Source organism: Leuresthes tenuis, unplaced genomic scaffold, assembly GCF_036924035.1.
Source record: "Leuresthes tenuis unplaced genomic scaffold, fLeuTen1.0.hap1 SCAF_23, whole genome shotgun sequence".
Taxonomy (NCBI): domain Eukaryota; kingdom Metazoa; phylum Chordata; class Actinopteri; order Atheriniformes; family Atherinopsidae; genus Leuresthes; species Leuresthes tenuis.
Genome location: NW_027325377.1, coordinates 3611487 through 3626421, shown reverse-complemented (window position 1 = coordinate 3626421; position 14935 = coordinate 3611487). Strand labels below are relative to the sequence as shown.

Here is a 14935-nt window from a genome sequence, read left to right as displayed (position 1 = left end):
CCCGTTACATTATGAACACATCATATGAAGTTATTAATAACCAACTTGGAGAATATGAGCCGGAAATAAAGGGCGAGACAGAGTGTCAGAAAAGGACAAACAGTAAAGTTTGTCCTCTGTGTGGCCCTAAAAGGATTAGTTCATCTAAACATAGTTTATCCTGGGAGCGTTTCCTCAAACTTTACGTACATGCGCCTCAACAATCCAGAAAAACCCACAATATGATGCAAAACTGAAGCAGCAGCCTCTGTGGCCACCGATTAACTAAAAATCTAACTTCAAGATGAAATCCCACACATCTGTATCGTGCTTTTAGGTAGCAGAGCAGCTCATCAACCCATTTGGGGAGGACGATGACGACTTCGAGGCTAACTGGATCATTGACAGGAACCTTCAGGTTGGTAGGCAGTAAAGGTGCCATAACTGCTTCATAAAAGGCTGATCATATGTTGCTCGTGTGTGCAAGATGGATAAAAATATATATTCTGGATCATTTCCCAACTTCGCTTTATTTTTATCGTGCGGGTGGAGCGCATGACGTCACGCGGAGCGCAGCTACACATCATTTTAACTCCTGTGTCACTGCTCGCTTTAGCAAAGCTGCATCAGGGAGAACCGCAGCGCAAACTGAGAGAATCAGAGCATTTTTTCACACATTTTCCCATTGATTTATTATTTATTGATAAAAATGCAGGCTTGATAGACCAAACCTTATTACAGAATTATTATTATACCTCCAAAGCGAAATGATTGGATGGTTTAGATAGTGTTCTTAATGTTGGCGGAATAAAAATGACCAAACTGCATAAAACTGCATAAAACTTTCTTCTTCACTCATTCAATTCACTTCTGCTTTGTGACAGTTTGGATTTAGTCAATATCACAGTATTTCCTCGTTAAATAAAACGTTTTTTACTTAGAAACTCGATTAAATCTGCCACATATTTGCAAGTATGAGCATGGGATCAAAATATGTGTAAAATGTTTTGGTGAAAATACACAAGAGACAGTACAGCTGTGTGTTTTAAACCATCTTGATACACTTCCAGCATCTTTTCCGTGGCGTATTTCTGAACTGAGATCTGTTTTAGAGTTTCTTTCAGAGTTCAAATACAACATGAAAGACACTGGCTTGAATCTGATGGCGGCAACTCGTCTGGAACAGCTATTTAAATGGTGCAGAAAACAAAAAAGAAAAGAAACAACGGCTCTGATCATTATCGGCACATATTTGACCTAAATGATTTGGTTGTTGGTGACTGAAAAGGCCGATTAGTGGCGCTCATTGTTTTTGATTCTGAACTGGAGAATGAAATTACACTTTCTCATTTAAATCCTGTTTTCTGGGCACTTTGAGTAACTGTTGCTGCCATCAAATTCAAGATGAGCAAATATTGTCATGTAGAAGTGTCTCACTTTCAGCATTTTATATGTTTTCTCGGTTCTAATGTTCAAACATTTGTGGATTATAAGATATATAAATCACTGCAACCAGGGCTGTAAATTGGAAGAAAAAAATGCACTTAATACCTTTTGAAGCATGTCGCAAAAAGCAAAAACAGCGAGCTGAGCTCATAGTTCCACTAACCAGGTTTCTGGTACAGTAACCGGATCACAGACAAACAGGTGAAGGAACAAAGGTTCTGTCAGGTGGCTTAACTCAACCTTTCAAACCTCATGTAGTAATTAATTCGCCACATTTCGGCTCCATAAACCCCGAGTTTCACTGCTGGTCCCCTCTTTTTGTTTTGTTAAGCTTTTTAGTGTCTAATGTTAAGAAATGCTGCTTATAAAGGCTACTTAAAGGTCTGTGTGCTGCCTTCAGGGGCTAAGAGAAAACCAGAATTTCCAACTTCCAGCTGGGAAGAGAATTATAACTTTTCTGGACATAAGTCAGTAAACAAACTACTAGAACATCATTATGTTTTGAGTTAAATAAGAAGTTGCTGTTAACATAAACGCACGTACAGTGAATGCAGCTGGGTTGAAACTTGCAGCTGAGAGAAGATAAAGATGAAAAATCTGGACAACAATACTCAGAGTTAGCAGGTGTGATGAGTCTTTGAGTTAGTAGTCACTTTAGACACCTAAATATGAGCTTTTTTCATGATACATCCCCTTTAAATAGTTACAAGATGAAACTGTAGAAGTAGAAATAAAGGATTTTTTATTCAAAACAGAAAAAATTGAATATCTTTTTTATTTTTTTACATTTATTTTGCTGTGTTTATGCATGAAAGTCCCTCTGCAGCAGTATCAGGAAGCAGCTACAGCAGGTGCACAGACACAAAGCCATCATATGGTAACTAATGCTTGTTATTTTGAGCTGGACATCAGCGAGTCTCCAGCTCTAGGGAAAAGAAGTCATTTAGAAGCTGTGTGAACATCAGATAGCAGATGAGTCAGGAATAAATCTCAACCTTATACAAAAACCATGAGGTTTATTTCCAGCTCTATATAACCCACAGGAGGATGTTTGTCTGGCATTGGATATGAAGACTAAATAAAGCTCCATTCAAAACTTCAACTCTGTGTCCAGAGAAGAGAGTTTTAAAGGAACAGGCCCACAGTTATTTAATGGGAAAGTAAACTTATTTAAAAATTACTTATTGTAAAATGATTTGTGTTAAATAATAGTGTCAAAACTATTCTTTTTTTTACATGTAAGAACATGTCAGTTTAGGATTTGCATTGCTGCGATAAAGTATTTAAAAAATGTAATATCTCAGAGAAGTTAACTCAGTAAAACCAGATCGAACCAGCGTTTGAAGCATGAATGTTACCTACTTTGATCCTCTCCACTTCCTGTTCACCTGTCCCTCCAGGTGTCTCTGCTGGCGGTGGACGAGATGCACATGAACCTTCCTCACATGACCAAAGACATGTACTGGAACGACTGTGACGCGCGCCCGCCGTACACGCTGGCCGCCGCAGATTACTGCATCCCTTCCTTCCTCGGCTCCACAACAGACATGGGGTCTTTATGTGATGATTTTACCTGCCAATGTTTAGGAGTTTGGCCTCAAAGTTTAGCCAAAGCTGTAAATGTGAACGTTTAAAGAAAGTAGACGAGTGGTAACCGATGTTCAAAGCCACGTTCCTCTCCAGGTTGGACGTTTTTTACCCCATGGCTCAGTGGGTCACACCATAAAGACTTAATGAGGCCAGCTATGTGAGAATTGGTTCAGATTTGTCGCCTAAATGATAAACTTTCTTGTCCAATGTCTCTTGCAGACTCTCCGACATCCTGCAGCTCGATGAGGCGGATATTTGTGACAGTCGCCCACGGCAACAGGACTGTAATTTGACTCGGCGTCAAGAGTCGGTAGAGCTCCAATTTCTCTCACTTTTTCAGTTTTATGAATCTCTTATTCTCTTGTAAAAACAGAAATAGGAGAAATAAGGTTTTTAATTAGATGAATTTGCCAACATTTAGTTGGCAAACTCCTTTAGGACTTGAACAAAAGCAACCAAATCAAACAGATTGATAAACATCAGCTGCACAAAACACTCAATAGAAAGTCAGAAGAAAGATTTCCTTGGAATGAAATCACTTAAGTACGGCTGTTGGGATTTTATTAAGATAAGTGAAGTACTTAAGGGTTTGAAGAAAGCCCTTAAATTAGATTGTTGCACAAAATTCCCTTAAAATGAACATAGCCAGCAACTGATTTTGACTGTGAGACTCTACTTTCTGCAGCTGTTTTCTTTCAGATGTTTTATCAGGAAGAATAACTCATTTCAATGCTGTGAGGTCTTCCCAATGACTTTTAAGTCCCAAAAGTGTGCAGCATGACTGACAGGAGCCACATCAGAGTTCATGTTCCTGTACGGCATGAAGATCAATTCACCATCAAATCAATATGTGCATCGTCTGCAGACAGGAAATAAAACAACCAATGCTGCAGCCTGACACAATGTCTTCTTTTATTGTACAACTCAAGTAATATTTCCTTTTTCCCTTTGAGGAGATACTTTGTGAAGCCCTTTACTTGAATAATAATTAACTTTAACAGAAGCTTTTTGTTCTCATAAATGTATTTTAAAACGAATTGAAAGGATTGTGCAGATAACTTTTCCCTTAAAAGGCATTAACTTGTCTGAAAAGGGACAGATTTTAAGTTTATATGGTCCATTTTCAATCTTTTTAGGTCCTGGGCCGAGTTCGCCGACTGCTGAGTGTTCAGGAGCCTCCTGATCTCAGACATCCTCGACCCATCTTCAAGCGACACAGCAGTGATGCAACTGGCAGTTTCTTCCCAGACTTTAGGTATTGTGTGTGTAAAGCTCTATGAATACTAGCTGACTATGTCCTGTGTTTTAGACAAACCATCCAGCAAAGAACTGTCTCCAGAGAACAGTAAGGATCTGCATGTCCTTTATGTTTTCTGCTGGTGACTTTGTTTGATTTAAATCTATCCAGAATCAATCCTGGTCCAATGGGAACGGCACCACCCTCCTCCCTGGTGATGCCCCCGACTTCAGTCGACACCTTGTCCACCTTAAGAGAAGTGAGCAGCAACCCTCCTTCACCTGAGAGCTCGTCTTCTATTGTTTTCCCACAGCTGGTCGTCAGCCCGCCATTGTTTGGTGACACTACAGACAATGAAGATTCTTCTGGAAAACAACAGAATGGCCTAAATCACTCCCCAACTGGGGAGCCATCAATCTGGGAAGCCCCAAGGTGATGAGTTAGTTGTTTATGTTTATGTTTATGCATTTAACAGATGCTTTTATCCAAAGCGACTTACAGATAGGCAGATAGGGTGAGGGGGCCTTGCCTACGGTCCCCTACTGGAGGTAGTACCTTTCATGCAGGGGATTTGAACCCAGGTCTCCCACATGAAAGGTGGCAATCTTCTACTTCCTGCTTAAAGTGCAAATTAAATTTTTTTGTCCAATTCTGTCGAAGTTGCAGCCATTTTGTGTGATTTTACCCAAATTCTTAGCATAATTGCTTAACCCAGTGTGACCACGTCCCCTTTTTACACAATCCGTTTTCAGTATTTCCAGGACTGGCTCCATCTGCTGCCCCCCCTCTGAAATGGGACCCAAGGAGTTTCGCTGGAAAACGTTAAATGGCAAGAATGGGCTTCCAGCTCGGCCACGAGGGCGCCAGTTCTCGCTCCAGTTTTCCAGGCAAACATCAAAGGCGTCAGTCCGCAGCTTGCCAAGCCCCAGCGCCCTGGGGCGACGGAGAAGAGGCCTGGGTCGATTTCAGTCCCGGCGATCCCCCGGTCCAACTCCCGACACTTTGCAGCCCCCCCCGCCTGATTACGACTGCGAATTCCAGGGAACGGCAGGGAGTGAGGACGAAGAAAAGGAGGCAGCCGACCCCAGTGAGGAGGTCCAAAACATCAGCTCCAATTCACCGAGTTTGGAGAAGAAATAAAAGCATTCATGACTTAAAGGTCAAAGTGACCCAAACTCCAAGCTGGCAATGGTTTTATCCAACAGGAGTCACCATTTTATGCAAATGGGGGGCTCAAACAACTTAAAGGCTTGGCATACCAACTTCTGGTGGGATTTTTTTTAATGGGTTCACCATTTGTTGCTCGCTTTGTCACCGGAGACAGTTCCATAAAAGGATGATCAGGGTTTACTTCAACCTGACAGATTTCCAATCAATATGCTCAATATTATGACACAGAACATCAGAAAATATGAACAAAATCCCTTTTAGAGCTTCAAAAATTGCTTGTAAGCATGCCCCAAATCAGGCATTTTAATGGAATGATTCTCAAAGCACAATATAAGATGCAGAATAATGCTGAATTTGTTGTAAAAGGAAGAATTTTGTGTGGGGGGGGGGTTCATTTACGACAATAAAGTCTTCTTGGTTGCCATCTAGTGCCCAAAGCAGGAACTGTAGCTCTTACTGAAGTATTCGGGTTGGAGAAGAATCATCCGACTTCATGTGATCATAATTTTGTTGTTTATTTGCTTATGTTAATGTAACTGAATCGTTGAATGTACACTATCAGTTTCTGCTGCTAAATCTCTAACAACTATACTTTTTTCCAATAAAAAGTTGGCTTACTGGGTCACCAATAATGAAAAATGATGATATTGGCTATAGGATAGTGCAGGATTGGTGCCTTGGTAAGGATTACAAAATGGATTTTAATTGTACAGTATTTTTTCGATCAAACAGTTGTCAGCTAAATAATTAATGGGTTACTATTCGATGGGATGTTTAGCATGAGCAAAGCCAACTCTGTCCTGTCCTTTGTCAAAGATGCTGTAGAACTCGGTCAGAAAAACATCTCCCAGAATCCACAGAGGACCTTCGGGGGAGATCATGTCCGCGGCCTGGAAACCACTGAAACACAGCTCCCTGTTGCCAAACATCTCCTGGTGGTGACAAACACAGAAGTGGGCTTGGAAGAGGCTGTTTCAATAAATATCACTGGACTCGTTAGATGATGATTAAAAAGTGTTGCTTAAGAAAAAACATTAAAGGGGAACTCCGGTATTTTTAAACCTGGACCTTATTTCTGGCATGAAATACGTTCATCTGCTCACTGAGAACAGTTTGGTGAAAGTCGGCGTCCTTCGGAAGATATTTAGATAACTGGAGATCCATATAACGACGATGCAGCCTCTAAATAAGGCATTATCTGTCTTTATTTCACCAATACTTTAAGAAGAATGAATGAATGAACGTGTGCTATAGCTCTGTTAGCTCATAGCTGCTGTTATGTGGCTACTTGCAGCTATAGGAGAGCTAACGGAGGGATTTCTACACAGGCACTCTACTGGGACCACTTCATCCACACGCCCCCCTGCAGCACAGTTTATTCACTCCGTGCTCTGTGACAGTCGGCTAACTTCACACACAGTTTGCTGCTGATAGTTTTGTGCAACATGGCAGGATATTTATCAGATTTTGACAACGTGGACGACGACTTTGAGTAAGATGGACGTTCTTACCGGAGTAAATAAACTGTTAAAAATACCAGAGTTCCCCTTTAAGGTGAAAAAGGAGGTCTCCTTGTCTCTCAGGAAGTGAAGAGACCCAAGAAGGATATTTATCAGATTTTGACAACGTGAACGACGACTTTCAGTAAGATGGACGTTCTTCTACAAAACTATCAGTAGAGGTGAGCAGATGAACGTATTTCATGCCAGAAATAAGGTTTAAAAACACCAGAGTTCCCCTTTAAGCATTCAGTGCATAAAACTGGCGAATAAGACTTTCAGATTGAGGCTGCGGTTCATTTGCAACGATTGAGATGCGGAGCTAATGATGTACACAACTACAACTAACAGTATCATATTATTTTCTTAATTAATGGTTTTTATTCTAAAAAATAACAGAAAAAACCCAAATTGTGGAAAATTTTTGTTCTGTTAAGTGTACAGATCAAACATAAAGACAATAGAAATGAGTTAAAATTATTAAAAACATGAAAACAAATTCATATCAGTGAAGCTCTGAGAATTTCTGTGCTCACAATATCCCTCAATTTAAAACAATTTTATAAATCCTATGAAAACTTAGACTTTTTTATGCTAAAAAAGAAATAATTCAACCAATTAGATAAGTTTAAAAGTTCAAAAGGATCAAAAGTTGTACAACATAATTATAATTGTTTTTACTGAGAACACAAATAGCTAAAAATTTCACAGAAGTAGTGCACTTGAGTTAATGTACTCAGTCAGCTTCAACCACTGTGTATTTGTCACATCTGCCAAAGAAAATATGGCTTCACTTCTTTCAGGACTGATGCATCAAAGCAGAGAAACATTAAAACTGCTGGAAGACATCAATTAAAGTTTAAACATCAGCTACATTTCTGTAAAAATAGAATTTCCTCACCTTTCTGACATAGCGCTCGGAGGTCAGCGTGTACTCCGTTCCTCCCAGGATAAAAGTCACATGAGGCAAACTGGATAATCTGGCGCAGTCGATGACAAACTGAAACAAACACCGAAAAAGACCAGAAAAGGAAATCAACATGTTGACAGGTTTTAGAATAGAAGAAAAAGTTAAAGCATTACTCACTTCAAATGTCTAATATGACAGATCAGGTGTTATAACTTTACTGATATTGAACATTTGGGGTGGAAAAAATACGACTTAATCATTAAATAAAACTTAATCATTAAATAAAACTTAATTATTAAATAAAACTTAATTATTAAATAAAACATAATCATTAAATAAAACTTAATCATTAAATAAAACTTAATTATTAAATAAAACTTAATTATTAAATAAAACATAATCATTAAATAAAATTTACTCATTAAATAAAACTTAATTGTTAAATAAAATGTATTCATTAAATAAAACTTAATTGTTAAATAAAATGTACTCATTAAATAAAACATTAAATAAAATGTACTTATTAAATAAAACTTACTCATTAAACAAAACTTACTCATTAAATAAGACTTAATCATTAATTAAGACTTAATCATTAATTAAGACTTAATCATTAAATAAAACTTAATCATTAAATAAAATGTACTCATTAAATAAAACTTAATCATTAAATAAAATGTACTCATTAAATAAAACTTAATCATTAAATAAAATGTACTTATTAAATAAAACTTACTCATTAAATAAGACTTAATCATTAAATAAAACTTAATCATTAAATAAAATGTACTTATTAAATAAAACTTACTCATTAAATAAGACTTAATCATTAAATAAAACTTACTTATTAAATAAAACTTACCTATTAAATAAAACTTACTCATTAAATATGACTTAATCATTAAATAAAACTTACTTACTAAATAAGACTTAATCATTAAATAAAACTTACTCATTAAATAAGACTTAATCATTAAAAAAGACTTATTAAATACGACTTACTTGGGGCTGAAGAGCCTCTGTCTATGTCAAAATCACTTTAGTGATTATAGTGAGCTTGGATATTTATACATAAAACCCATTTAATGAATCACTTCACTTTACAAGCCTGGACCTCCACCACCAGCACCATTATCATCCGTAAGCCAGCAACTTCCTGGCGAGTGACCACCATTTTTAGGCTTATTGCTTCTTATTACATTGATATTGGCTGTATATTTTATTGACTGTTAAGCACCATGGTCCATTTCTGTTGTTTTTCCAAGTGTTACATATACGAATCAACTTGACAAGCTCTGACCTAACTTTTAGGCTAGCAATGCATCCAAGGCTGTTAAGTAGCACCCAATAGTCAGAGCTTGGCGTTGCTTGTTTGGTTAATGGCACATCTAGGTTTGCAACTAGCATCCCTTGTTCATTAAATAGCACCTGCAGGTTGAACAACTTACATTGTTCACAAATATCACCCCTAGATTAGCTCCTAGCCTTCTTGGCCAGTAAATAGCACTCTAATGTCAGTGACTAGCAGCTCATCCGTGGGGTATTGGCACCGATTGTCTGGCATTTGTTGTTTGGTTAAATAACACCCTTAGGTTAGCAGCTAGCATTCTACGTCCTTTTCACGAACCTTTTCATTAAATAAGTGCAATTCATTACCCCAGTAATCGCTGACAATGAACCAGGATGAACAGCTTAACCTTCTTCTAGTGAACTACAGCCATTATTAATGTATATTAATTTTCTGTGAGAATATTAGAATCTTTTCTCTGGCCTCTCAACAATGTATGTGATTAGATTGACCCTTAACCTCTCCAATGTTTGTGGGCGTGGCTCCAATCAGCTGCTGGAGATTGAGGATGTCATTGGTCGGTCCCGCAATAAGGGAGGTTCCAGTGTCAACAATCGCCTGGCATCCACGGGGACAAAAGGAGCTCACGCCCTGCACAGCCACACTAAAAGACACATAAAACATTATCTTAAATATTCGTATACGTAAGGCGCTCCGGCCATTTCTTCTTAAGGACTGGCTAAGTGACAAAGGGCGCGTAGCACACTACAGTACAGTACTACCAAGTGATAACGGAACAAAATTCATATCTCACCAGCACTGCAGTAACTATAACACACAACTGTGGTATTTAATCAAGAAAAAAGTTACCTGTCCATTTTAATCTGCCAGTATCCCTTGGCAGTGACAGGCAGCCAGTTGATTGGTCCATTGTACAATGACTCATCTATTCCGCCTAGCAACAGTTCTCCTTCTGGGCTGCTGGTACTCGTTTTCCTGCAATCCCAAAAAAGTCATACCGACATCATTACACCAACGGTCTCTGTTTAGTGGAATACTCCAAACAAGAGAAACTGATCAGATAATCTAATCCACAGAGAAACTGCTGCTACTACTGGCTTTGTAACATAGACTCTAAATCGTTTAGATTTCCTAAACAAGAAGGAGACCTTTGTAATTCCCTTTGATTTTTAGAGTCTGCTGGACTCCTGGATCCATGGCTATCGTGGCAATCAGTAAAAAACCCAAGATTTTAGACCTAAAGTCTGTAGTGGACCTTTCTGGAGACCGTGGACCATCCCACAATCCCAGAGAATCTCCTGAGGTTCCTAGAGAGTTTGGGATTTTCTTTTCTGAAAACAGATGCTCCAACTACTGAAACTCTCTGGATAAAAGAATGGCTAGAGCTTTGTAACTCCTACTGAAACCCTTCCTGGGTCTCTTCACTTTCTGAGAGACAAGGAGACCTCCTTTTTCACCTTAAAGGGGAACTCTGGTATACTTATTCACTCCGGTAAGAACGTCCATCTTACTCAAAGTCCTCGTTCACGTTGTCAAAATCTGATAAATATCCTGCCAAGTTGCACAAAACTATCAGCAGCAAACTCTGTGTGAAGTTAGCCGACTGTCACAGAGCACGGAGTGAATAAACTGTGCTGCAGGGGGGCGTGTGGATGAAGTGGTCCCAGTAGAGTGCCTGTGTAGAAATCCCTCCGTTAGCTCTCCTATAGCTGCAAGTAGCCACATAACAGCAGCTATGAGCTAACAGAGCTATGAGCTAACAGAGCTATAGCACACGTTCATTCATTCATTCTTCTTAAAGTATTGGTGAAATAAAGACAGATAATGCCTTATTTAGAGGCTGCATCGTCTAAGCCCCGTTCACTCCGTTATATGGATCTCCAGTTATCTAAATATCTTCAGAAGGACGCCGACTTTCACCAAACTGTTCTCGGTGAGCAGATGAACGTATTTCATGCCAGAAATAAGGTCCAGGTTTAAAAATACCGGAGTTCCCCTTTAAGCCCTGTGGGATTTCCAAAAGTTCTGAAACCTCGAGATCATTAAACTCCTCGACCTTCGACTTGTGGACTTTTGAACTTTAGAGAAGATTACTTTGAGGGAAACCTATTTCAACACACTTTGGGACAATTAGAACCCTTCCACCCAAATTAAAAAGTCTTATATTCGTACAGTGGCTCTGAAACCATCTTTGAACACAAGCCCTTTGGACACCAAACAAGCTGTGAAAGCACCTGGTGAGGTAGAAGGAAAACACCGGCTCTTCCACCGTCTTCTGTGCCATCATGTTGTCAAAAACAGGGTTTCCAAGGATTTCTGCGAGGGATGCGTAGCCGAGTCCCAGAACACCATCGAACTTTGCTGTTGCGAACGTAGCCCCAGGTTCATACACGGACTCCCCAAACTCTTGGTTCAGGGTAGTTAGGTCCCCAATCTGCAGAACATTGTAAATCAGAGCATAAATTCAGATTATCCAAAGGCATCACTGCAGACCAAATCCTTCACATCTTTACATTTGTGCTGCATAATGTGCTCAGTATAGATATATATATATATATATATATATAAAACAAGGTGAGAAACAACAACAATACATACAAAATAGATACAGTATATGGGCTTAAAGTGAGTATCTATTCAATTAATATTGTGAATTATTAATACTGTAAATTGCGTTTTTCAGTTGTTGATCCGTGTTAATTAGAAGCACTCAAACTCTAGGCAATATGTAAAAGGATCTTATCACATTACATCATGAAATGAAATGAATTTTCCCATTTCATTTGTAAAATAGAACAGGATGCACCTTCAGCGTATCTCTGCCCATCACTCCCAGCAGGTGTCCTGATCCATAGTGAATCCCAAATGTTCGCCCGTCATGGCGGAAAGACGTGGACTGAAAAGCCTTGAAAGACCTGTGTAACGCTGTGAAAACACACAAATAGTGATGTCCTCATCATATATATATATATATATATATATATATATATATATATATATATATATATATAAGGGAGACAGGTCCTCATCACTTTACATGACTTTGTAGTGACTTACATTCCCATCTTGGTGATTCTTAGAAACTGAGACCTTACATCGAACCTGATGTTTCAGTTGTTTATATATATATATATATATATATATATATATATATATATATATTGTAATGGAAAATTAATTCTTATATGCATTGTATTGAGTGTTTAACCTGCAAATGACCGAGCTGCACGGTACCAGCCTGCCCTGTTTTCTTAAATTCCTCTTTACAATGGTGTGCTTGTTATAATGAAATAGCTGCACTTTAAGGGCTGAGACTGGTATTTACGACTGGATCTGGGTAACCTTAACTGATGGTTGGGGAGGAAAGTCAGAAGAACAATCAACTATACCCAAAAACAGATGACGTGATAAGAGGACAATATAACTGTGTTTTTGCTTCAGTGGTCAGAGTAACTCTGTATTCTGTTCTGTGTTGTTCTCTCTTGCAAGATATTATTATTAAAGCCTCTTATCTCCTCAGAAGAAAATAACTGACTCTGTGCATTACTAAATTTCCACCACAATATATATATATATATATATATATACAGAAGGGAGACAGGTCCTCAGTAGAACAGCCAACACAGATACTCTTGCACACAGACCTTGAACTTTTTATCTCTTATCAGCAACAAGCTAAAACAAAGTCATGTTGACATGACCCACAACTCTCAACATAATTTCTATTCAGTTTTATTTATATCGTGCCTGGAGGTCATCTGAAGTCACTTCAAAGGTATTCAGATGTATCACAGAGTCTAATGCTGTGTGTATCGTAGTACCACAGGCCTGGCTGACGCAGTAGGATGACGGCACCCAGAGATCTGATGATCCGGTGTCAAAAACCACCGAGAAGTTCTGCTCCGGAGTCCCCAAACTGATTTCACCAAAATACTGAGCCTGGCACACAAAATGACAATGAATGAAGGTTGTGATTAAAACAAACTTAAAAAAACAACTTGTTTTCTCGTTAAACAGAGCTGAATATATGGTCATTAACACAATGAGCTATTCAGGTTTGAAGTAAAATAGAAAAACTTGGCAATGCAAAGAAAGACTAAATGTGGCTAATGTTAAATTAAAATAGTCTTAAAATATCTTATCTTGGTGTATATTAGGATATTAGAAGTTACAGTGACTTATAATAATAATAATAGAAAAATAATCAAATAAATGCTTCTATTCAGAGAAGCATATTCTATATAAGCAGATATTAGTGGAAACTTGACACCAAAAACATTTAAATATCAAGAATAAATAATGTAAAAGTTTCACTGTAAATGCAAAAGAAGAATTTAGATATTCAGGATTTCCTAAAATCAGGAACCTACTTCCTGTGAGGCAAGTACAAACTACTTGTTTAATTCTGGTGCCACCTAGAGGTGATGTCAAGCATTACACCTTCTCTATTTCCATCCAAATCTTCCAGAAAAATTGGGAAAGGACAATAATGCCAGCTCACATATATATTGTCACTGTGTGGATGGAAATAGTTGGTTCAACTAGATAAAAAGCAGATGGTGAAAAATCTATGGCTGGCACTGCAGAAGAAGAGCGTTTAACAATATAACACTAAAGAGCTCCAAAACTAATTTATTGCCAACATTACATCCACTAAAAGCTGAAAAGTGCAAAGGAATGCATCCATTCAAGAAATGCTTTTAATTAGAAAGACTTTGTATATTAGACGTCTTATTTTAGCACCATCAGTTCGGTTTTAGTTCAAATAAAGTACAGTTTATAACCAAATCTGCAGAAGAAATGTCCCACAACATTGTGAAAACCTTTGGATTGAGAAGAGTGGAATTAAATACATTATATTTTGGCACAATCCAGTGGTGACATGAAGAATGACAATTCAAATATACGCAAATAATAGTTTCAGTTTTTCCATAAATAACAACAAACACCATTATGATTGAAAGATGCAATAAAAAAATACAAAAAAACCATAAACAGTGACTGAGAAACAAAGAATTTGAGACAGCTTTTTCATTTAAAGTCAGTTAAAGTTCGTAATCTCTCAAACGCTCCGTACACCATCGGGTTTTGCGTACAACACTGACCTCTAGAGGTTTTTCAAAGCACTGCAGGGCACATTTCGCTGCCGTACTCACATCCATGAAGTTGTAGATCTTTTCGCTGGAGCGTCCCAGCCTCAGTGACTTTGTGCCCGGCGGGAAGCACTGAGCGTAACGGCGGTTAAACATGTCGGGACGGTGCTCCAGCAGGAACTCCTCCAGCAGACCTTTGGCTCGCAGCTGGGTACGAATCGAGGGCGCCCGAGTCAGAGGGACCCTGAGCAGGCAATTGGTTTAATATCATTGGTGATATTCCTTTTTTAGTTTAAAAATAGCACTTTCCTGATCATCTCTATGGTAAATATATACCTGGAACTTAAAGACAGGCTGAAATCAGCACCTTCACTGATTAATGTGTTAAAACTACTTTGTTTAGTCTATATATTGTCGTCACATGAGACTGAACAAAGCAGTTCTTCAATTTAGTTTGCAAAGCAGAAAAAGTATTCAGATGTTTGGTAAAAAAAAACAACAAAATCTGAACATTTAACACAAATAAGGGCCTGTTTGGGGGCCCTCTGGTGGCTGCAGGACAAACAGATCTGATGGAAAGGTGTGTTTTTTCCTACCTGAGCCGCGCTGAGCTCGTCCATGTCCACAGCAGCAGGAACAGCAGCCTCAACATGTTCCTCTGTGTCTGTGTGTGCCAAACTGCCGGCTGGCAGATGATCTGGA

At 38.5% G+C, this 14935-nt stretch overlaps 2 protein-coding genes across 2 annotated transcripts in view; one reads left to right on the top strand and one right to left on the bottom strand.

Moving 5' to 3' along the window:
* The window catches only part of LOC140283199 (bestrophin-3-like), a 21071-nt gene extending 14822 nt beyond the window's left edge, over positions 1-6249 (top strand). Inside the window, exons 8-13 of the mRNA XM_072377910.1 lie at positions 317-397; positions 2826-2977; positions 3235-3325; positions 4152-4270; positions 4424-4684; positions 5005-6249. Of these exons, the coding sequence (XP_072234011.1) occupies positions 317-397; positions 2826-2977; positions 3235-3325; positions 4152-4270; positions 4424-4684; positions 5005-5392 (1092 nt within the window). The 3' untranslated portion in view covers positions 5393-6249. The remainder of the gene's footprint in view (positions 1-316; positions 398-2825; positions 2978-3234; positions 3326-4151; positions 4271-4423; positions 4685-5004) is intronic.
* nots (nothepsin) lies at positions 5945-14935 on the bottom strand. The gene is made up of 9 exons (XM_072377916.1): positions 14830-14935; positions 14297-14477; positions 12962-13079; positions 11947-12065; positions 11375-11574; positions 9990-10115; positions 9639-9783; positions 7823-7921; positions 5945-6354 (listed from the first exon to the last, which is right to left on the bottom strand). Exons 1-9 carry the CDS (start codon positions 14883-14885, stop codon positions 6181-6183), a joined length of 1218 nt encoding a protein of 405 aa, XP_072234017.1. The 5' UTR covers positions 14886-14935; the 3' UTR covers positions 5945-6180.